The sequence below is a fragment of the Salvelinus namaycush genome, chromosome 19, assembly GCF_016432855.1.
Source record: "Salvelinus namaycush isolate Seneca chromosome 19, SaNama_1.0, whole genome shotgun sequence".
NCBI lineage: Eukaryota > Metazoa > Chordata > Actinopteri > Salmoniformes > Salmonidae > Salvelinus > Salvelinus namaycush.
Genome location: NC_052325.1, coordinates 29,640,279 through 29,663,820, shown reverse-complemented (window position 1 = coordinate 29,663,820; position 23,542 = coordinate 29,640,279). Strand labels below are relative to the sequence as shown.

The 23,542-nt window shown below is 45.6% G+C and overlaps 1 protein-coding gene across 5 annotated transcripts in view; it reads left to right on the top strand.

Annotated features, from left to right (window-relative positions):
- Positions 1-618: 618 nt before the first annotated feature.
- Positions 619-23,542, top strand: part of LOC120064301 (guanine nucleotide exchange factor DBS-like) — a 50,362-nt gene continuing 27,438 nt past the window's right edge. For 4 of the 5 annotated variants that reach the window (XM_039014770.1, XM_039014773.1, XM_039014771.1 and 1 more), the window contains exons 1-3: positions 619-1,132; positions 18,021-18,104; positions 19,151-19,265. In XM_039014770.1, coding sequence (XP_038870698.1) covers positions 724-1,132; positions 18,021-18,104; positions 19,151-19,265 — 608 coding nt within the window. In that variant the 5' untranslated portion in view covers positions 619-723. Of the gene's footprint in view, positions 1,133-9,440; positions 9,575-18,020; positions 18,105-19,150; positions 19,266-23,542 lie in introns of those variants that run through there. The other variant, XM_039014774.1, reaches the window with a different exon arrangement.

Here is a 23,542-nt window from a genome sequence, read left to right as displayed (position 1 = left end):
TGGGACCTGTTATTAGATCCTAGCACTCCTACTCTGAGATACTTTGTAAATACAAGCCCAGAGCTGTGATCCCTGTGTACCTGCGCTGACTTGGGTAGGGGGACTAGTATACACATGTCCAGGTATGAGTGTTTCAGGCATATAACTACAATTACAAATACTATGTCTATGGTTTCAGATGCAGAGGCAGACCCAGTTTAGCTCATGTAACAGATGACATGAAATGTCATATCCTGAGGTAAACACACATGAGTTACATGGGCAGGAATAGGAGAAAATGGTAATGAGCAGGGAGGGTCAGCTTTTGTCCTGTAGTGTAGTAGTTAGAGGAGGTAACCTGAGGTGGGAAGAGGAAGTCAGGGCAGGGTAATGCCTGAGTGACATGCTGCAGGCTATAAATCACCGACAGCCTGAGAGCGAAGAGGGAGGGAGTGTGGGAATGAGAGCAGGAGGGCAGAGGTAAAGAGAGGTAGGGCGGAGGTAGAGAGAGTGAGGGAGCGACACAGAGGGAATGCAGCAGTCGTACCTGAACTGAGCTGCATGGAACTGGACCTAAAGGAGCGGAGACAGGGATTCTTGGAAGAGGGGAAGGGGAGGGGGGGAACTACAGGAGAGGAGGGGAGAGAGGTGTCAGAACTAGGAGGAGGAAGAGGAGGAAGGGTGTGAGGTAGAGTTGGACTCAGGACTGTGTGTAGAGGGGGAGTTGAGCGGAGTATAGGACAGATGGGGCTAGACTCAGGGGAACGAATAGAGGGACAGCAGGAGGATCATTGGCTTAACATGGAGGGACAGCTAGAGTGTTTACCTGGACGTCAGGGAGAGTTAGAGTTCGGTTTGGACTCAAGGTTGACAGGGGAGAGAGTGGAGGAATCACACATGAAGGAATTATCAGATGTATATTCATGGGAAAAGATGAAGAGAGGGACGGAGATAGATAAAAGGATAGAGGTAGAGGGGGAGAGGGTGGAATCTTGCATATGGATAGAGGGAGAGACTGAGGACAGAAGTATGGAGGAAGAGTTGAAGTTGTGTTTAAGGCCAGTGGAGGAGAAAAGAGGGATGTCTGTTCGTATTTCTCTGGAGGAGGTGGAGAGATACTACCGTTTCTCCCGTTGCTGCTACTGGTTACAAAGTGAGTGTTAAAGCATTGCTCTCTCTCTCTTGCTCTCTCGCTCTCTTTCTCTCTCCCCATCTGTCTTACTTACCATTTCTCTTTCCCTATCTATCTTTCTCATCAACTAAATCTCTCTCCCTATCTGTCTCGATCCCTCTCTATTTCTGTATTTTATGCGAGGGTTCTATTTTCTCTCCCCCATTTAATGTGAATCCCTCTCTACAGACTGTATTGTTGGTCTGTATTGTAGATGATAATGAAATGGTCGGTTGTATTTTCTGTCCACTGTGGCTATGGAAATCCACTGTTGACATTCAACATTTCCTTTACTATTATCTCAAATTTTTCAATGGGCTGCATTTAAAATCAAGTTAAAGTTAAAGAAATATATATATATAATTATTTTGGTGCAAACGAATACTTTGAGATATATATATATATATAGTTGAAGTCGGAAGTTTACATACACTTTGGTTGGAGTCATTAAAACTAGTTTTTTAACCACTCCACAAATTTCTTGTTAACAAACTATAGTTTTGGCAAGTCGGTTAGGACATCTACTTTGTGCATGACACAAGTAATTCTTCCAACCATTGTTTACAGACAGATTATTTCACTTATATTCACTGTATCACAATTCCAGTGGGTCAGAAGTTTACATACACTAAGTTGACTGTGCCTTTAAACAGCTTGGAAATTTCCAGAAAGTGATGTCATGGCTTTAGAAGCTTCTGATAGGCTAATTGACATCATTTGAGTCAATTGGAGGTGTACCTGTGGATGTATTTCAAGGCCTACCTTCAAACTCAGTGCCTCTTTGCTTGACATCATGGGAAAATCAAAAGAAATCAGCCAAGACCTCAGAAAAAGAATTGTAGACCTCCACAAGTCTGGTTCATCCTTGGGAGCAATTTCCAAATGCCCTATGGTACCATGTACTCTGTACAAACAATAGTACGCAAGTATAAACACCATGGGACCACGCAGCCGTCATACCGCTCAGGAAGGAGACACTTCTGTCTCCTAGAGATGAACGTACTTTGGTGCGAAAAGTGCAAATCAATCCCAGAACAACAGCAAAGGACCTTGTGAAGATGCTGGAGGAAACAGGTACAAAAGTATCTATATCCACAGTAAAACAAGTCCTGTATCGACATAACCTGAGAGGCCGCTCAACAAGGAAGTAGCCACTGCTCCAAAACCACCATAAAAAAGCCTGACTACGGTTTGCAACTGCACATGGGGACAAAGATCATACTTTTTGGAGGAATGTCCTCTGGTCTGATGAAGCAAAAATAGAAGTGTTTGGCCATAATGACCATCATTATGTTTGGAGGAAAAAGGGGGACGCTTGCAAGTCGAAGAACACCATCCCAACCGTGAAGCACGGGGGTGGCAGCATCATGTTGTGGGGGTGCTTTGCTGCAGGAGGGACTGGTGCACTTCACAAAATAGATGGCATCATGAGAAGGAAAATTATGTGGATATATTGAAGCAACATCTCAAGACATTATTCAGGAAGTTACAGCTTGGGTCTTCCAAATGGACAATGACCCAAGCATACTTCCAAAGGTGTGGCAAAATAGCTTATTAAGGACAACAAAATCAAGGTATTGGAGTGGCCATCACAAAGCCCTGACCTCAATCCCATAGAAATTTTGTGGGCAGAACTGAAAAAGCTACAAACCTGACTCAGTTACACCAGCTCTGTTAGGAAGAATGGGCCAAAATTCACCCAACGTATTGTGGGTAGCTTGTGGAAGGCTACCTGCAACGTTTGACCCAAGTTAAACAATTTAAAGGCAATGCTACCAAATACTAATTGAGTGTATGTAAACTTCTGACCCACTGGGAATGTGATGAAAGAAATAAAAGCTGAAATAAATCATTCTCTCTACTATTACTCTGACATTTCACATTCTTAAAATAAAGTGGTTATCCTAACTGACCTAAGACAGGGAATTTTTACTAGGATTAAATGTCAGGAATTGTGAAAAACTGTATTTGGCTAAGGTGTATGTAAATTTCCGACTTCAACTGTACCCCATTCCGAATAGGATGCATAGCTTTTGACCAGATGTAACGGTGTTCCTCCTCCTCTTCATACGAAGAGGAGGAGTAGTGATTCGACCAAGGCGCAGCGTTGTGATATGACATGATATTTATTTAAACAAGACGAAAACAAACTATACTTGACTAACTCACAAAACAATAAACGATGTAGACTGACCTGAACATAAGAACTTACATGTAACACGAAGAACGCACGAACCGGGAAAACAGACTACACAAAAACCGAACGAACAAACATACCGAAACAGTCCCGTGTGGCGCAACATACACAGACACGGAAGACAACCACCCACAACAAACAGTGTGAAAACACCTACCTTAATATGACTCTCAATCAGAGGAAATGACAACCACCTGCCTCTAATTGAGAGCCATATCAGGTCACCCTTTAAACCAACATAGAAACAGAAAACATAGACTGCCCACCCAAACTCACGTCCTGACCAACTAACACATACAAAACTAACAGAAAACAGGTCAGGAACGTGACACCAGAGCCCTATAAGGGGTCAAAAGTGGTGCACTATATGGGTGATAGTGTGTGAGAATACGATTTTGAGACGTAGCCATGGTGCTGTAAAATATCTATACGAGGAAGCCAAAGAAAAAGGAACAGGATCAAGAGAACTGAATATGAATCAGTTTGACTATACAGAAGAGGAACCAGATGCTGTGAAGCAATGGGTTAATTTAAAACTGTGTTGAATGAGCTTCTCTATAGAATCTTTGTCATCATATAGTGAGTTAGCATGGCTGCTCAGGGATTAATAGGATTATATCTTTGGTGTTGGACTGGCAAAGATAAATGTTTTAGAGCTTTAAATTGAGTTCACATGTTTTATGGCTCTCTGCTTGGTGGATGACCCCATAAGGACTGTATTTCACATCTGGTGTTTACCCAAGGTACTGGTATTTACTCTAGGTAATGAGTTTTTGGTGATGGTGTACAGTAAAATAAGGTTAAAGACTAACAGAAACATGTCTTTCACTCTCAAACACATCATCTACAGGTACAAGACTATGCAGTGCATTCGGAAAGTATTCAGACCTCTTGACTTTTTCCTTAAAAAAAAAAAGTTACAGCCTTATTCTAAAATCTTTTCTTTTTTTATCGTTGTTCTATACACAATACCTCATAATGACATAGCGGGGGGGGGGGGGGGACATTTTGGGAAATTATTACAAATAAAAAACGGATGCCTTATTTACGTAAGTATTCAGACCCTTTGCTATGAGACTAGACAATTAGCTCCGGTGCATCCTGTTTCCATTGATTATCCTTGATGTTTTTACAACTTGATTGGAGTCCACTGTTGGTAAATTAAATTGACTGGACAGAATTTGGAAAGGCACACACCTGTCTATATGAGGTCCCACAGTTGACAGTGGATGTCAGAACAAAAACCAAGCTGTGAGGTCAAAGGAATTCTCCGTAGAGCTCCGAGACAGGATTGTGTCAAGGCACAGATCTGGGGAAGGGTAATTTCTGCAGCATTGAAGGTCCCCAAGAACGCGTGGGCTTCCATCATTCTTAAATGGAAGAAGTTTGGAACCACCAAGACCCTTCCTAGTGCTGGACGCCCGGCCAAACTGAGCAATCAGGGTAGAAGGGCCTTGGTCAGGGAGGTGACCAAAAACCTGATGGTCACTCTGACAGAGCTCCAGAGTTCCTTCGTGGAGATGGGAGAACTTTGCAGAATGACAACCATCTCTGCAGCACTCCACCAATCAGGCCTTTATGGTAGAGTGGCCAGACGGAAGCCACTCCTCAGTAAAAGGCACATGACAGCCCGCTTGGATTTTGTCAAAAGTCACCTAAAGACTCTCAGACCATGAGAAACAAGATTCTCTGGTCTGATGAAACCAGTATTGAACTTATTGGCCTGAATGCCAAGCGTCACGTCTGGAGGAAACCTGGTACCATCCCTATGGTGAAGCATGGTGGTGGCAACATCATGCTGTGGGGATGTTTTTCAGCAGCAGAGACTGAGAGTCTAGTCAGGATCGAGGAAAAGATGAACGAAGCAAAGTACAGCGATATCCTTGATGAAAACCTGCACCCATGACTGTGTGGCCACACAGGCCTCCAACTCAATCATTAAGTTTGCAGACGACACAACATTAGTAGGCCTGATTACCAACAATGACAAGACAGCCTACAGGGAGGAGGTGAGGGCCCTGGGAGAGTGGTGCTAGGAAAGAAACCTCTCATTCGACATCAACAAAACAAAGGAGCTGATCGTGGCCTTCAGGAAACAGCAGAGGGAGCACGGCCCTATCCACATCGACAGGACCGCAGTGGAGAAGGTGGAAAGCTTCAAGTTCCTCGGCGTACACATCACTGACGACCTGAAATCGTCCACCCACACAGACAGTGTGGTGAAAAAGACGCAGCAGCGCCTCTTCAACCTCAGGAGGCTGAAGAAATTTGGCTTGGCCCCTAAACCCTCACAAACTACCTGTACAGGTGCATCAAAGCTGGGACCGAGAGACTGAAGAACTGCTTCTACCCGGTTAGGCAACCCTGCACTATAGAGGCTGCTGCCCTATATACATAGACTTGTGTTCCCTTATTAAAGTGGCCAGGGATTCCAAGTCACTTTAATAATGTTTAAATAATGCTTACATACTGCTTTACTTATCTCATATACTGTATTTTAGTCAATGCCACTCCGACATTGCTCGATCTAATATTTATATATTTCCATTCTTTTACTTTAGATTTGTGTGTATTGTTGCGAATTGTTTTTAGATACTACTGCACTGTCGGGGCTAGGAACAGAAGCATTTCACTACACCCGCAATAACATCTGCCAAATGTTGTGTATGTGACCAATAACATTTGATTTGATTTTGAGTGCTCAGGACCTCAGACTGGGTCTAAGGTTCACATTCTTACAGGACAACAACCCCAAGCACACAGCCAAGACAACACAGTAGTGGCTTCGGGACAAGTCTCTGAATGTCCTTGAGTGGCCCAGCCAGAGCCCGGACTTGAACCCCATCGAACATCTCTGGAGAGACCTGAAAATAGCAGTGCAGCGATGCTCCCCATCCAACCTGACAGAGCTTTAGAGGATCTGCAGAGAAGAATGGGAGAAACTCCCCAAATACAGGTGTGCCAAGCTTGTAACGTCATACCCAAGAAGACTCAAGGCTGTAATCACTGCTGAAGGTGCTTCAACAAAGTACTGAGTAAAGGGTCTGAATACTTATGTAAATGTGATTTTTCTGTTTTTTATTTGTAATACATTTGTAAAATAAAATCTAAAAACCTGTTTTGGCTTTGTCATTATGGGGTATTGTGTGTAGATTGATAAGGGGGGGAAACTATTTAATCCATTTTAGAATAAGGCTGTAATGTAACAAACGTAACAAAAATGTAAGGTGTCTGAATGCTTTCCGAATTCACTGTACATAATGTATGTATTGTAGCTCAAAATACTTCTTATATATCCAAACCGGCCTCAAAAACAGCATTTGGCAGAAATCCACTCTTTTTGCGTCACTGGCTATGTCATTGTGACATCATTACTGATACTGGCAGATGTTTCTAGAGGCAGAGAGAAAGGGAGAGGTCCCAGATCTCTAATGGTTTCTGTATCCACAGATAGATTATATTTCTACGTATGTGTCTTTGCTCCTGGTGGGAATCATCAACTGATACATCTGCTGCCAACCACACCCATTGTAAAGGCCCTGAAGGCTTAATAATGTATTGTACTGTGTAGATGAAGGGAAGAGAGAGAGAGGACAAGGAAGAAAGGGAGACGAGGTAAATGGAAAAAATAGAGTGAGGGGAGGAGGAGGGAGAGATGATACCTCTGTGGGATCTGCCAGGAGTGTGATGGGTGTGTGTTGGTTGTGTGAGAGGGTGCCATGTTCACTGTGTGAGTGCCCCTGAGCAGTCGGTGGATGGATGAAAGCTGTTACGTGTGTCTGTGTGTTATTGTCAGCAGCTGCTTGACTAACGCTAAGACTGTCCAATCACCTCAGGGCATAAGTAACCAATATTGCCAGGGAAAAAACCCTATATCACAGAAAGTGACAATCACATGGGTGTATACAGTACTTAGTTAACAATTTTCAGTCTTGTGAGTTTCCTGCATAGCTTCTGGTGTTCCTGTTCCCCTAGTCTCTACTCTCCTCAGCTCAGGTTGCAGCTTTGAAGTTTCATGATGAAAGGAAGAAGCTTACGTCTCTCTCCAGTGATCAATCGCTTAATACCATCAACATCTGTTAGCAGCCACTGAGCCACACAGTGGACCGAGTCACCTGTCTGGGTGGGGTGATCGGCTCATATAGCAGTAACAGGAACCCTGCTTTAGATCAATAGTCATTACATGTACCCAGTAGAATTGACCCAGAGAAAAAGTAGCTCTGACCTCTCAGCTCTGCTTCCTGTTGGGATAGTGAGATGGAGTGTCTAGACCGAACAGTAGTAGGTGATGGTTCTAGTGGGATCTGTACGGTGTGAGGGAGGTTATAGGTCTCTGAGCTCTACTTATCGTTCCTATGTGTTAGTGTGTTTGGGGTGCTGTGTAGATTCATGTGCTATAGATTAGTATAATCCATCGCCACGACCACCGTGGGTCGCCTGGCCTGCTGTCACCTGCCACCCTAAACACGGGCATATGTGCTGCTCTCTCTGTGATGTCACAAAGCATTATGTGCACATGCACATACAGTACCTTTGTGATGTCACTGAACAGGCTTTTTTAACGAGAGCTGATCTCCACTCAGCGTATAACTGAATACAATTGCACTAGAATTTTTTTATTTTATTATTCTATTGATATTTTTTGTAGGTTTTAGCATTTGCTTGTTAATACCTGTGTTTTGTTAGACATGTTTGATGTAGCAATGTAAGTTGTGTATTTTTGTATTATGAAGAAAAATGTATTAAAAAAATAATACTTTTCATTATTTCACAGACCTGTTTACCGGTAATCATGTGCTGTTCTCTTTGTGATGTCACCTATCTTATATTTTCAGCATGAGACTCTGCTCTTCTGTGACGTCACAAACCTTTCACATTCTTAACCAAAGCATTCAAGGCTGTCTTTATGGTGGCACTTTGTTTACATTTGCATCTAAACGTTTACATTATAATGATGCCTATTTGCTGTGATGTCACCAGCCTAGCATGTTTCTCTGTGATGACAAGGTATGTTGTGTGAGATGTGTCTGTCTGTGATGCTGTCTATAGAGAGGGATGTAATTAGTTCATTGAGCTCATTCATGCGTAGGGAGGAAGGATGTACAATAAACCCCTCCTGTCCTTCACACACACACAGAGAATTGAGTAGGCTGACCCAGGGAATTATTTCCCCCCTCTCCAGGCAGAGAGGTGTATTAGGCGGTGTTCCATTACACTAGGGGAATATGATAGGACAGTTAAGGGAAAGGACCTACACACCACTCTTCCTTATCCTCTGTCCTGACTTAAAGGATCAGTTCAGCTGTTGTTCCTGATCATTTTTTCACTGTGTCCTGTGTTCACACTCATGTGACTCCGACACGGGACAATACCACATCAAAGGGCGCATGGATGTGGGCAACGGGGGAGTTCACACAACACATTGGCAGTCTCTCATGCAAACATGGCCATACAGTATCATTCAAATGTTTGGATGCACCTACTTGATGACAGATTTGCACACTCGTGTGCAAAGCTGTCAAGGCAAAGGGTGGCTACTTTGAAGAATCTCAAATGTAAAATATATTTTGATTTGTTTAACACTTGTTTGATTTACTACATGATTCCATATGTGTTATTCCATAGTTTTGATGTCTTCCCTATTATTATACAATGTAGAAAATAGTAAAAAATAAAGAGAAACCCTTGAATGAGTAGGTGTGTCCAAACGTTTGACTGGTAGTGTATGTGCATGTGGACCTATGCATGACAAATAGACACTCAGCCCAGCTAATCGATGGCTTGCGCCACACAAAAGACACAAGGCGTACACTATAACGCAACCAGCATGCTAGAGCATCTATGTGTTTCAATATTTTTTCATATTTCAATACATACTGTGTGTGAGTGTGCTTATGTGTATGAAAGAGAGCTCTGTGCAGTGTTACCCTGAGGCCAAGGCTGTCACTTGAAAGGTCCCCTCATGGCCAAACAAAGAACCCTGTTGGGAAAGGGGGGGATGAGAATATTTGTGGTGTTTGTATGTAAGGGGAGTGTCTGTAGAGACAGAGTGTGAAACAGACAGTGACAGACATGATAGTGTGTGTTTTAGGATAAGGCTGAAACGACTGTCTACACCATGAGTAGTACCTAGAGGAGGTGAGCCTGGCTCAGCATGGCCCTGAACCAAGTGTCCCTGCTCTGCCACGACGTCAGCAACCTGTGGCTGAAGCTCCAGCACAGGACAGGTACTGGATGGTCTTAATGTCTGTCTTTCGGTTGGTTGGTTGGTTGTCTGTCTCTGTCTACCAGTGTACATGTTACTTACAGTAGACGATGGACATTGTTGAAGTGACATGCTGTTTTGGTGCTGTAATAATATTGACGTGGACTGTCTGTGCTGTACTAATGCTGACATGACACTACTGGTTTTGTTTTTGTGAATAATGTAACATGTCAGTTTGGGGCATGTCCGCTCTAACCACTAGGCTACCTGCCGCCCCTAGCATGTGTAGGATGGTCATCTGAATCAGGGTTCGTTTGGCAGCTGGGGTGAAAGAGGAGCGATTACGATAGAGGAAACCAAGTCTGGATGTAACTTTAGCACATACAGTTGAAGTCAGAAGTTTACATACACCTTAGCCAAATACATTTAAACTCAGTTTATCACAATTCCTGACATTTAATCAGAGTAAAAAGTCCCTGTCTTAGGTCAGTTAGGATCACCACTTTATTTGAAGAATGTGAAATGTCAGAATAATAGTTGAGAGAATTATTTATTTCAGCTTTAATTTCTTTCATCACATTCCCATTGGGTCAGAAGTTTACATACACTCAATTAGTATTTGGTAGCATTGCTTTTAAATTGTTTAACTTGGGTCAAACGTTTCAGGTAGCCTTCCACAAGCTTCCCACAATAAGTTGGGTGAATTTTGGCCCATTCCTCCATACAGAGCTGGAGTAACTCAGTCAGGTTTGTAAGGCCTCCTTGCACACGCTTTTTCAGTTCTGCCCACAAATTTTCTATAGGATTGAGGTCAGGGCTTTGTGATGGCTACTCCAATACCTTAACTTTGTTGTCCTTAAGCTATTTTGCCACAACTTTGGAATTATGCTTGGGGTCATTGTCCATTTGAAAGACCCATTTGCGACCAAGCTGTAACTTCCTGACTGATGTCTTGAGATGTTGCTTCAATATATCTACATCATTTTCCTCCTCATGATGACATCTATTTTGTGAAGTGCACCAGTCCCTCCTGCAACAAAGCACCCTCACAACATGATGCTTCACGGTTGGGATGGTGTTCTTTGGCTTGCAAGCTTCCCCTTTTTCCTCCAAACGTAATGATGGTCATTATGGCCAAACAGTTCTATTTTTGTTTCATCTGACCAGAGGACATTTCTCCAAAAGTACGATCTTTGTCCCCATGTGCAGTTGCAAACCGTAGTCTGGCTTTTTTATGGCGGTTTTGGAGCAGTGACTTCTTCCCTGCAGAGCGGCCTTTCATGTTACGTCGATATAGGACTCGTTTTACTGTGGATATAGATACTTTTGTACCTGTTTCCTCCAGCATCTTCACGGGGTCCTTTGCTGTTGTTCTGGGATTGATTTGCACTTTTCGCACCAAAGTACGTTAATCTCCAGGAGACAGAACGCGTCTCCCTCCTGAGCGGTATGACGGCTGCGTTGTCCCATGGTGTTTATACTTGCGTACTATTGTTTGTACAGATGAACGTGGTACCTTCAGGCGTTTGGAAATTGCTCCCAAGGATGAACCAGACTTGTGGTCTACTGTAACGGCTTTCCTCCTCCTCTTCATCCGAAGAGGAGGAGCAGGGATTGAACCAAAATGCAGCGTTGGAATATGACATACTGATTTATTGAACAAGACGGAAAAAACACGAAAACACTTTAACAAACTACAAAACAACAAACGACGTAGACGCACCTGAACATAAGAACTTACATATAACGAAGAACGCATGAAACAGGAACAGACTACATAAACCGAACAAACGAACAAACAAACCGAAAACAGTCCTGTGTGGCGCAACGTACACAGACACAGGAGACAACCACCCACAAACAAACAGTGTGAAAACACCTACCTTAATATGGCTCTCAATCAGAGGAAATGAAAACCACCTGCCTCTAATTGAGAGCCATATCAGGTCACCCTTAACAAACATAGAAACACACAACATAGACTACCCACCCAAACTCACGCCCTGACCGTCAAACACATACAAAATAACAGAAAACCGGTCAGGAACGTGACATAACCCCCCCCTCAAGGTGCGTACTCCGAACGCACCACCAAAAGTCTAGGGGAGGGTCTGGGTGGGCGTCTGACCACGGTGGTGGCTCAGGCTCAGGGCGAGGTCCCCACCCCACCATAGTCAATCCCAGCTTACGTCTCCCCCTCAGAATGACCACCCTCTTACTCCACCCACCTAATTTAAGGGGCAACACCAAGATAAAGGACAGCTCCGGGACAAGGTAGCTCAGGACAGAGAGGTAGCTCAGGACAGAGGGATAGCTCAGGATAGAGAGGTAGCTCAGGATAGAGAGGTAGCTCAGGATAGAGGGGCAACTCCGGACTGAAGGGCAGCTCCGGACAGAGAGACAGCTCTGGACTGAGGGGCAGTTCTGGATAAATAACAGCTCCGGCCTGAGGAGCTGCTCATGGCTGGCCGACGACTCTGGACGCTCATGGCTGGCTGACGGCTCTGGACGCTCATGGCTGGCTGACGGCTCTGGACGCTCATGGCTGGCTGACGGCTCTGGACGCTCATGGCTGGCTGACGGCTCTGGACGCTCATGGCTGGCTGACGGCTCTGGCAGATCCTGTCTGGTTGGCGGCTCTGGCAGATCCTGTCTGGTTGGCGGCTCTGGCAGATCCTGTCTGGTTGGCGGCTCTGGCAGATCCTGTCTGGTTGGCGGCTCTGGCAGATCCTGTCTGGTTGGCGGCTCTGGCAGATCCTGACTGACAAATGGCTCTAGCGGCTCCTGACTGACTAACGGCTCTGACGGCTCGGGACAGACGGGCGGCTCTAATGGCTCGGGACAGACGGATGGCTCAGACGGCACTGGGCAGACGGATGGCTCAGATGGCGCTGGGGAGACGGATGGCTCAGATGGCGCTGGGGAGACGGATGGCTCAGATGGCGCTGGGGAGACGGATGGCTCAGATGGCGCTGGGGAGACGGATGGCTCTGGCCGGATGAGGCGCACTGTAGGCCTGGTGCGTGGTGCCGGAACTGGAGGCACCGGGCTAAGAACATGTACCTTCAGGCTAGTGCGGGGAGCAGGGACAGGGCACACTGACCTCTCGAAGCGCACTATAGGCCTGGTGCGTGGTACCGGAACTGGTGGTACCGGGCTAAGGGCACGCACCTCAGGGCGAGTGCGGGGAGAAGGAACAGTGCGTACAGGGCTCTGGAGACGCACAGGTGGCTTAGTGCGTGGTGCCAGAACTGGAGGCACTGGGCTGGAGACACGCACCATAGGGAGAGTGCGTGGAGGAGGAACAGGGCTCTGAAAACGCACTGGAAGCCTGGTGCGTGGTGTAGGCACTGGTGGTACTAGGCTGGGGCGGGAAGGTGGCGCCGGAAATACCGGACCGTGTAGGCGTACTGGCTCCCTTGAGCACTGAGCCTGCCCAACCTTACCTGGTTGTATGCTCCCCGTCGCCTGACCAGTGCGGGGAGGTGGAATAACCCGCACCGGGCTATGTAGGCGAACCGGGGACACCATGCGTAAGGCTGGTGCCATGTAAGCCGGCCCAAGAAGACGTACTGGTGGCCAGATATGTAGAGCCGGCTTCATGGCACTTGGCTCAATGCTCAATCTAGCCCTACCAGTGCGGGGAGGTGGAATAACCCGCACCGGGCTATGCACACGTACAGGAGACACCGTGCGCTCTACTGCGTAACACGGTGTCTGCCCGTACTCCCGCTCTCCACGGTTAGCCTGGGAAGTGGGCGCAGGTCTCCTACCTGCCCTAGACCCACTACCTCTTAGCCCCCCCCCAAGAAATTTTTGGGGTTTCTTCTCGGGCTTCCTTGCTAGCCGCGTACCTTCATATCTGCGGTTTTGAGCTTGATTCTCCGGCTTCCAGCCACGTCTCTTTGCTGCCTCCTCATACCACCGCTCCTGGGCTCTCGCTGCTTCCATCTCCTCACGAGCGCGGCGATATTCCCCAATATGAGCCCAGTGTCCTTTTCCCTCCAATATTTCATCCCATGTCCAGGATTCCTGTGTAGCAGGCCACTGCTCGAATTCACGCCGCTTGGTTCTGGTGTGGTGGGTGGTTCTGTAACGGCTTTCCTCCTCCTCTTCATCCGAAGAGGAGGAGCAGGGATTGAACCAAAATGCAGCGTTGGAATATGACATACTGATTTATTGAACAAGACGGAAAAAACACGAAAACACTTTAACAAACTACAAAACAACAAACGACGTAGACGCACCTGAACATAAGAACTTACATATAACGAAGAACGCATGAAACAGGAACAGACTACATAAACCGAACAAACGAACAAACAAACCGAAAACAGTCCCGTGTGGCGCAACGTACACAGACACAGGAGACAACCACCCACAAACAAACAGTGTGAAAACACCTACCTTAATATGGCTCTCAATCAGAGGAAATGAAAACCACCTGCCTCTAATTGAGAGCCATATCAGGTCACCCTTAACAAACATAGAAACACACAACATAGACTACCCACCCAAACTCACGCCCTGACCGTCAAACACATACAAAATAACAGAAAACCGGTCAGGAACGTGACATCTACAATGTTTTTTCTGAGGTCTTGGCTGGTTTCTTTTGATTATACCTCCAATTGACTCAAATTATGTTAATTATGTTAATTAGCCTATCAGAAGCTTCTAAAGCCATGACATCATTTTCAGGAATTTTCCAAGCTGTTTAAAGGCACAGTCAACTTAGTGTATGTAAACTTCTGAACCACTGGAATTGTGATACAGTGAATTATAAGTGAAAGAATCTGTCTGTAAATAATTGTTTGAAAAATTACTTGTCATGCACAAAGTAGATGTCATAACCGACTTGCTAAAACTATAGTTTGTTAACAAGAAATTTGTGGAGTGGTTGAAAAATGAGTTTTAATGACTCCAACCTAAGTGTATGTAAACTTCCGACTTCAACTGTACCAAAGCCGCAGGCTGAGAGAAGGACAGTGTACCATCTAGCTATACTCCCAAGTACTTGTATGAGGTGACTACCTCAAGCTCTAAACCCTCAGAGGTAGTAATCACACCTGTGGGAAGAGGGGCATTCTTCTTACAAAACCACATTACCTTTGTTTTGGAGGTGTTCAGAACAAGGTTAAGGGTAGAGAAAGCTTGTTGGACACTAAGAAAGCTTTGTTGTAGAGCATTTAACACAAAATACGGGGAGGGGCCAGCTGAGTATAAGACTGTATCTGCATATAAATGGATGAGAGAGCTTCCTACTGCCTGAGCTATGTTGTTGATGTAAATTGAGAAGAGCGTGGTGCCTAGGATCGAGCCTTGGGGTACTCCCTTGGTGACAGGCAGTGAATGAGACAGCAGATTTTCTGACTTTATACACTGCACTCTTTGAGAGAGGTAGTTAGCAAACCAGGCCAAAGACCCCTCAGAGACACCAATACTCCTTAGCCGCCCCACAAGACGTATCAAAAGCTTTGGCCAAGTCAATAAAAATAGCAGCACAACATTGCCTAGAATCAAGAGCAATGGTGACATCATTGAGGACCTTTAAAGGTTGCAGTGACACATCCATAACCTGAGCGGAAACCAGATTGCATACCCGAGAGAATACTATAGACATTAAGAAAGCCAGTCAGTTGACTATTGACAAGTTTTTCCAACACTTTTTGATAAACAGGGCAAAATAGAAATAGGCCTATAACAGTTAGAATCAGCTTGATCTCCCTCTTTAAATAAAGGATGAACCGTGGCTGCCTTCCAAGCAATGGGAACCTCCCCAGAAAGGAGAGACAGGTTACAAAGGTTGGAGATAGGCTTGGTGATGATAGGAGCAGCAACCTTAAAGAAGAAAGGGTCTAAACCATCTGACCCAGATGTTTTTTGGGGGTCAAGTTTAAGGAGCTCCTTTAGCACCTCGGACTCAGTGACCACCTGCAGGCAGAAACTTTGTAGTGGGGCGTTGGAAAAGAAGGAGAAGCACCACGGATAGTCACATTAGAAGGGGTGGGAGATGAGGAAATGTTGGACAGGCAAGGAGGCATGGCTGAGTCAAATAGGAATCCTGACTTAATTAAGTGGTGATTAAAGAGCTCAGCCATTTGCTTCTTGTCAGTAACAACCACATCGTCAACATTAAGGGACATGGGCAGCTGTGAGGAGGAGGGTTTGTGTTGACATAGTGTTGAAGTAACAGGAACACACCCAGGAAGCTCAGAGAAAAGTGAATATTACTCTCTGTAGATCATCCCTTTAGCTCACTGGAGAAGAAGGGATGTGATGAAGGGAGATGGAGAGACAGACGTGCTCCTAGACATTCTCTACTTCGGAACATTTTACCGTGAGAGTGTTGTGTAACAGCACTGCTCCTTTACCTTTAAACTGATGTCCTGTCCCGAAAGGAAGGCTTGGTCACTGAATAATTCACGAGACGAGAGAGTGGTTATCCCTGGTTAGTGGTCTGACATGACATCATTGAGATAAACCGTGTTGTGGCCCTAGAAAGTCTGCCAGGCTGGTTTCTAATGTTACATTTACATTTTAGTCATTTAAGAGTTAGCGTCTGCTGAATACCTCTCTATCTGTGTCTGTATCTGTGTGTGTATCTGTGTGTGTGTGTGTAATATAATCCTATAGTGTAGAGCATCACTGTGGCTTTCTGTTCCATCGATCTGTTGTGCTCTGTACTGTTAGGCCCTCAGTCTCAACAGTAGGACTTTTGCCAGACTCCCACAGTATTGGCACTACCTGCATAAAGAGAACTGCTTGATCCCACTGTATAACTACCTATATGTAGCTGTTTAGAAATGGATGCAGATGAACCTATTTTTGTGACTGGCTGGGAGCATGGGAGTATTGTATGTTCTGTATGTAACCATCTTGTTTGAGTTTCTAGGATCCATGCTATTAATGTATGTCATCCAGGGACAGGATGTGAACACACATACGCACAGGCACACTTTATTGTAATAATAAAGAGATCTGGTAGCATAATACTCTATCAATTATTTATTTATATATTATACAGTTGCACCAAGCCCTCACAGCAAAGTCAGCACAAATACAGTATAATCCACCTCACTCTAAGGATTATACTGTATTTGTGCTGACTTTGCTGTGAGGGTTTGGGGTTGAATCGGTATCAATGATTTACCAGAAGACAGTTGAGCTGAACTATTGACCAGGAGTCTCTAATCTCTGTAACTGTGTACAAATAGCTCTAGTTTGGGAGACTGGCCCATGTCAAGTAAGTATGCTAGTAGGTTGCAACTATATAATATATAAATAAATAATTGATAGAGTATTATGCTACCAGATCTCTTTATTATTACAAATGGACAATAGAAATATTAGCCAACAGCTATGCATATCCTGTGAACTGGACATATACAGTATATTAGTTATAGAGGCAGTACACACCTTCAGGTACTACAGAACAATAACAATACCAGTGGAGGCTGCTGATGGGAGGACGGCTCATAATAATGGCTGGAACGGAGTAAATGGAATGGCATCAAACCATGTGTTTTGTATTTGATACCATTCCACTGATGCCGCTCCAGCCGTTACCACAAGCCTGTCCTCCTCAAATAAGCTGCCACCAACATCCTGTGATTGACAGAAGTCTGTTCCGCTTTTAGGAAATTGCATTTCTAGGTAGAAATATGCTGACTGAAGAATGGGCGATTTGGGGCTGTGTCAGTGTCTCTGAACTACTTTTGTTCCTGTGTACCAGCAATGTTTACGAACCTACTGTAGCTATTCCCTCCCTGCTGACCTGGGCCTCTGAGTCAAAGCAGCCTGTTTTGTCACCCCATCTCCACCTTCACTGCCTGGCTGGGGCTTGCCTGGCTGGTGCTGCCTGGCTGGGGCTACCTGGCTGGGGCTACCTGGCTGGGGCTACCTGGCTGGGGCTTGCCTGGCTGGGGCTTGCCTGGCTGGGGCTGCCTGGCTGGGGCTTGCCTGGCTGGGGCTGCCTGGCTGGGGCTTGCCTGGCTGGGGCTTGCCTGGCTGGGGCTACCTGGCTGGGGCTTGCCTGGCTGGGGCTACCTGGCTGGGGCTTGCTTGGCTGGGGCTGCCTGGCTGGGGCTTGCCTGGCTGGGGCTTGCCTGGCTGGGGCTGCCTGGCTGGGGCTTGCCTGGCTGGGGCTACCTGGCTGGGGCTTGCCTGGCTGGGGCTACCTGGCTGGGGCTTGCCTGGCTGGGGCTACCTGGCTTGTTTCATTAATGGTGGGTCAGGATCCAAAGCATTTGTAGCATTCTGCTCTCTGGTCTGCGTTTCAGATTATTATTTGTTCACTATTCTGCACGTCTATACTGCTCAGACTACATGCTGTAATAACTTAATGTTCTGTTTTTGTGTGAGTATGTCTAGCTCTTTTATACTTTTGCGATGGTTCTTTCATTCAATGCAATATGTTTTGTCCTGACTGTGACTCTGACTGTGTTGTTGCTCTGCTGTTCCTCCAGATGAGATCATGCAGCAGGAGAGCAGTCCCCTCTGTGCCATCGACATCACCCCTGACCTCAGGAAGCAGTTTGCCTACCTCTCAGGTAACACTTCCTGTCTATGTCTCTGCCTGTCTGCTTGCCATAATACAGATGTCTGCTATAACAGGACTGTACTGTTCCTCTACCTGATATAGTTCAGATGAACTGTCTGCTTCACCCCTCAGATTTGCCATTCAAATTTCTCCTCTCCTGTTTTCCTGCTCATAATTTTCTTATCAATGTTAGTCCGGCTACTGTACACTGGGGCCCATTTTCTTCACGACTCTGTGTTTGTTTAGTGTGTATTTACATATGTGTTTATCAGTTTCTGTTGCGTATAAGCCAAATATAGAGTTTCTGTTTTTCCAGTTGTTTTGTCAATTCAGTGTGTCTGTACTGCATGCATAGTAGAAGCTTACAGAAATCAACTAGGCTTGTGAGCAGACTTCCACAAATGTTACTTAATTGAAAAACAAAAAGGATAATATAACAGATATTATTGTGGCATTGATTCCTTCACCACTGTATTCACCTCATTGAATAGATTACCCCCAACACACACACACACACACTTTGCCCCCTCTCTGTCCCCCTCTATGTTCTGCATGGAAGGTCACCTTGTAGACTGTTCTCTGCCTGTCGGCGTCCATTTTGCGGAGAGCTTGCTGCTTCTCAGATGCAGGAGAGTCAAAACAGACAGTGAAACGATGACCGAGCATTTGCTGTTTCTAGGGTGATAATAGAAGAAGGAAAAGCAGACAGATTGATATTCTCATCACATGGGCTAATAGTACAGCTGCTCACAGGCATGTGTGTTTGTGTGACTATTTCCCCCATTTTCTAAGTGTATGTCGGTGTGTGTTTAAATACTGCAGAAGATAACCTTCTTTCTCGCCCTCCTCTCTCTCTTTCTCGCCGTGTCTGTTGCTTTCTTTCTCTCTCACTTTACCCTATCGCCTTATCAAACAGTCTGGTTTGCCAGTTCCACTGGCGCCCTCTTGTGGTAATCCTTGTTGAAGTCGTGTCAAGCAAATTACAAAGGAATGTGACTGAGTCGTCTCAGTTCCAGTGAACTCTCTGTTCTTAACTCTTCTATGTCTCTTTCCCAGGGGGCCGAGGGCAGAACAGCAGCCCCATCATTGTGTTCCCAGAGTTCCCTGCATTCGGAGAAATCCAGGAGAGGGAGTTCCACAACGTGCTCACATACCTGACCAGCATCCCCAGGTGAGATTCTACATACCACACACACACCATTGCTTCTTCAGACACTCCCTGTGTCCGAGCTCCCTACATGTATTATTCCCATGGTAACCAGTCAGATCAGTCTATTTTACAGAAGGAAACTAAGGAGAGGCAGATGAATATTGAACATGCTAGGAGGAATTTAGGAGAAATCAGATGAATGTAGAATTTGGTAACATCGTAGCGTAAAAAGAGGGTTTGGGGGGGGGGGGGGGGCACACAATGCAAATAGTCTGGGTAGCCATTTGATTACCTGTTCAGGAGTCTTATGGCTTGGGGGTAAAAACTGTTGAGAAGCCTTTTTGTCCTAGACTTGGCACTCCGGTACCGCTTGCCATGCGGTAGTAGAAACTTTTGAGGATCTCAGGACCCATGCCAAATCTTTTTAGTTTCCTGAGGGGGAATATGCTTTGTCGTGCCCTCTTCACGACTGTCTTGGTGTGTTTGGACCATTATAGTTTGTTGTTGATGTGGACACCGAGGAACTTGAAGCTCTGAACCTGCTCCAATACAGCCCCGTTGATGAGAATGGGGGGGTGCTCGGTCCTCCTTTTCATGTAGTCCACAATCATCTCCTTAGTCTTGGCTACGTTGAGGGATAGGTTGTTATTCTGGCACCACACGGCCAGGTCTCTGACCTCCTCCCTATAGGCTGTCTCGTCGTTTTCTGTGATTAGGCCTACCACTGTTGTGTCGTCTGCAAACTTAATGATGGTGTTGGAGTCGTGCCTGGCCATGCAGTCGTGGGGGAACAGGGAGTACAGGAGGGGACTGAGCACGCACCCCTGTGGAGCTCCAGTGTTGAGGTTCAGCGTGGCAGATGTGTTGCTACCTACCCTCACCACCTGGGGGCAGCCCGTCAAGAAGTCCAGGATCCAGTTGCAGAGGGAGGTGTTTAGTCCCAGGATCCTTAGCTTAGTGATGAGCTTTGAGGGTACTATGGTATTGAACGCTGAAAACAGACACGTTAAAAGATTCTGGTACCATAAACTTCCTTGTTCACCATACAACAGGGAGTAGGAAACCCTGTTCCTGGAGTGCTGCAGGCACTTCATGTTTTAACTGACCTGGAAGACCAATTGTGTTGAATTTAGGCAATCCCTAAACTGATCACTTGGCTCAGTTGGTCAGGTTTGGCGCCTAGTTGGAACAAAATCCTGCAGTACCTGCAGCACTCCAGGAACAGGGTTTCCTACCCTTGCCATACAACATTGTTTATATTGTAGGTTCAGCTCATGGTATACCACATATTTTCAGTGCAAACCAAGTGTGTTATCCTCAGCTCTTATTGACTGCTGTATAGAAATAGCCAGCAGGTGTCACTAGAGGCTCATATGCACTGCATGCTGCTTGAGGTAGAACCCTTTAACCACTGATCTCCCCCCTCCCCCAATCCTAACCTCAACCATTGGGAGGTATTGTAAACATCTGACCCTGTCTCAGTGGTTAGGGGCATTCTCTACCTACACTGGTTAAAAAAGGTCATGGTTTCTGTCTTCTTAGTCTTGTGTTTAGTGTGTCAGTGAGAGTGTTGGGTAAATGGATGTGTCTGGGCTGTCCCCTGTAGAGATCTCTTAGTAGAGAGGGAGGAGTGGAGATCTCAATGCACTCTCCTAATTAGCTGGCCAATGCAATAACCCCAGCCTGTAATCATATTACTGCAGAATGTCTTTGTGTACTGAGAGACTGATGATGGGGGAGGGGGGAGAATAAATGACCCCCCCCCCCCCATCTTCTCAATATCCACCTCATAGGGATTTATGTCATCCTTTCCCTCTTTTTTCCCCGTCTTCCTTTTCTCTTCTCATCCTTTGCCCCATTCTTTCTCTTTCTCCAGCTCCCCTTCCTTCCTTGTATAGCTATTTTCTCACTCATTCTTCTCTTCCTCACTCCATCCTTGTCCGTTGAGGCATGTAGTGGGTCTAAAATAGAAACTACAGTGGTCCTGACTGTTTAAGTTTGAATAACGCATGCAGACAGCTGAGCTGCAGTACATGCGTGTGAATACACCAACCAACAGAGAAGCTCTTACACCTACTCCTGCACCTAATGGTGGCATACAGGGTTGAAACCACTTACACACCTGGTCCACATATTCACATCACATTCTAAACTGGTGTAGAAGAGCTGTGTTGCAACCCCTGCATGGCTTCCGTCCTGTGACTCTTTGAGGTCACTGCTGACATCACAACCTTACAAAAAGTCAAAGTTGAGCTGACAGAGAGGGCCTGAGGCTAAAGCTGCTCAGAGCAGACGGACAGATGTCCAGGAATTCCTCAGGGCGATTTTGTGTGTGTGTGTGTGTGTCTTGACCTTGAATACAGAACTATTCAATATGTTCCACTTCAATTTCAACCAGAATACATTTTGATAAATATATATATTCATGAAAATAATTTCAAAATTAAGGTTTTTGGAGGGGGACTGCGGGTGCATACAATTCCACAGTTTCAAATTCCTTTTGAAGGCATTCCCAATTTTGAGGTAATTTTCCTGTTCCTGGTCTGCCGATGAGGCATGGAATTTATCCGTATCCTAATCCCTTTTTCGCCTCCGGTGGGAAAAGCCTGTTTACGCTGCGGATCGCCAAACACTCACTAAATTAATTAGCAGCCTGTGTCCTTGGGCAGGCCAGGTTTCTCTCTCGCTCTTGCTCTCTCCAATCCTCTCTGGGTCTAGTTCAGAGTGGCTGCAGGTTGAGGTAGAACCTTGACAGGAGGATTTGAGAGTGACTGAAACTTGAAGAGCTCTTTTAAGAGCTTTTTTTAATCTGTTTTTAATTTGATTTACAGCCTGCCTGGCTTCAGGCAGTTAGAAGGGGTGGAGTATGGCATAGAGGGGGAGCGTAGGGTGTGTGTGTGTGTGTGTGTGCTTGTGCGCACCTGTGCAGAATTGTGTGTTAAGCAATCCCATTCCACAACACAGCTAGCAGGGGTTCCACCAGCATCAGACAACCGCCGCAAGAAATCAAATTATTTAGACTCCTTCACAAATCAATTATAAACTCCACCATGAATATTTAAATTAATCTAATTTCACATTCATTATTGCTCAATATGTTTCTATGTCCATTCAGCTGTGCGAGTGTGTGTTGCAGAAACTGCTTGTATGGCAGAAACAATCAAATCCTAGAAGTGGTGAATCAATTCCTCTGTGTATAGATCACACTTTCTGGCAATTTTTTATCTGAACCCTGAAACTGTACATACTTTTGTATAGTGAATGTGAACACCCCTTCAAATTAGTGGATCGGCTATTTCCGCCACACCCGTTGCTGACAGGTGTATAAAATCGAGGACACCGCCATGCAATCTCCATCGACAAACATTGGCAGTAGAATGGCCTTACTGAAGAGCTCAGTGACTTACAACGTGGCAGCGTCATAGGATGCCACCTTTACAACAAGTTATTTTGTCAAATTTCTGCCCTGCTAGAGCTTCCCCAGTCAACTGTAGGTGCTGTTATTGTGAAGTGGAAAGGTCTAGAAGCAACAACGGCTCAGCCGAGAAGTGGTTGTCAGGTAAAAATTGTCTGTCCTCGGTTCCAACAGTCACTACCAAGTTCCAAACTGCCTCTGGAAGCAACGTCAGCACAAGAACTGTTATCAGGAGCTTCATGAAATGGGTTTCCATGGCCGAGCAGTCACACACAAGCCTAAGATCACCATGCACAATGCCAAGCATTGGCTGGAGTGGTGTAAAGCTCGCCGCCATTGGACTCTGGAATAGCCGAAACACGTTCTCTGGGAATTATTAATATTTATTTTTTATTTAACCTTTATTTAACTAGGCAAGTTAGTTAAGAACAAATTATTCTTTGCAATGAAGGCCTACCCTGGCCAAACCCGGACGATTCTGGGCCAATTGTGCACCGCCCTATGGGATTCCCAATCACGGCCGGATGTGAAACAGCCTGGATTCAAGCCAGGGACTGTAGTGACGCCTCTTGCATTGAGATGCAGTGCCTTAGACCGCTGTGCCACTCGGGATGGTGAATCGCAATGCACCATCTGACAGTCCGATGGACGAATCTAAGTTTGGCGGATGCCAGGAGAACGCTACCTGCCCCAATGCATAGTGCCAACTGTAAAGTTTGGTGGAGGAGGAATAATGGTTTGGGGCTGTTTTTCATGGTTCAGGCTAGGCCCTTTAGTTCCAGTCAAGGGAAATCGTAATGCTATAGCATACAATGGCATTCTCGATGATTCTGTGCTTCCAACTTTGTGGCAACAGTTTGGGGGAAGGCCCTTTCCTATTTCA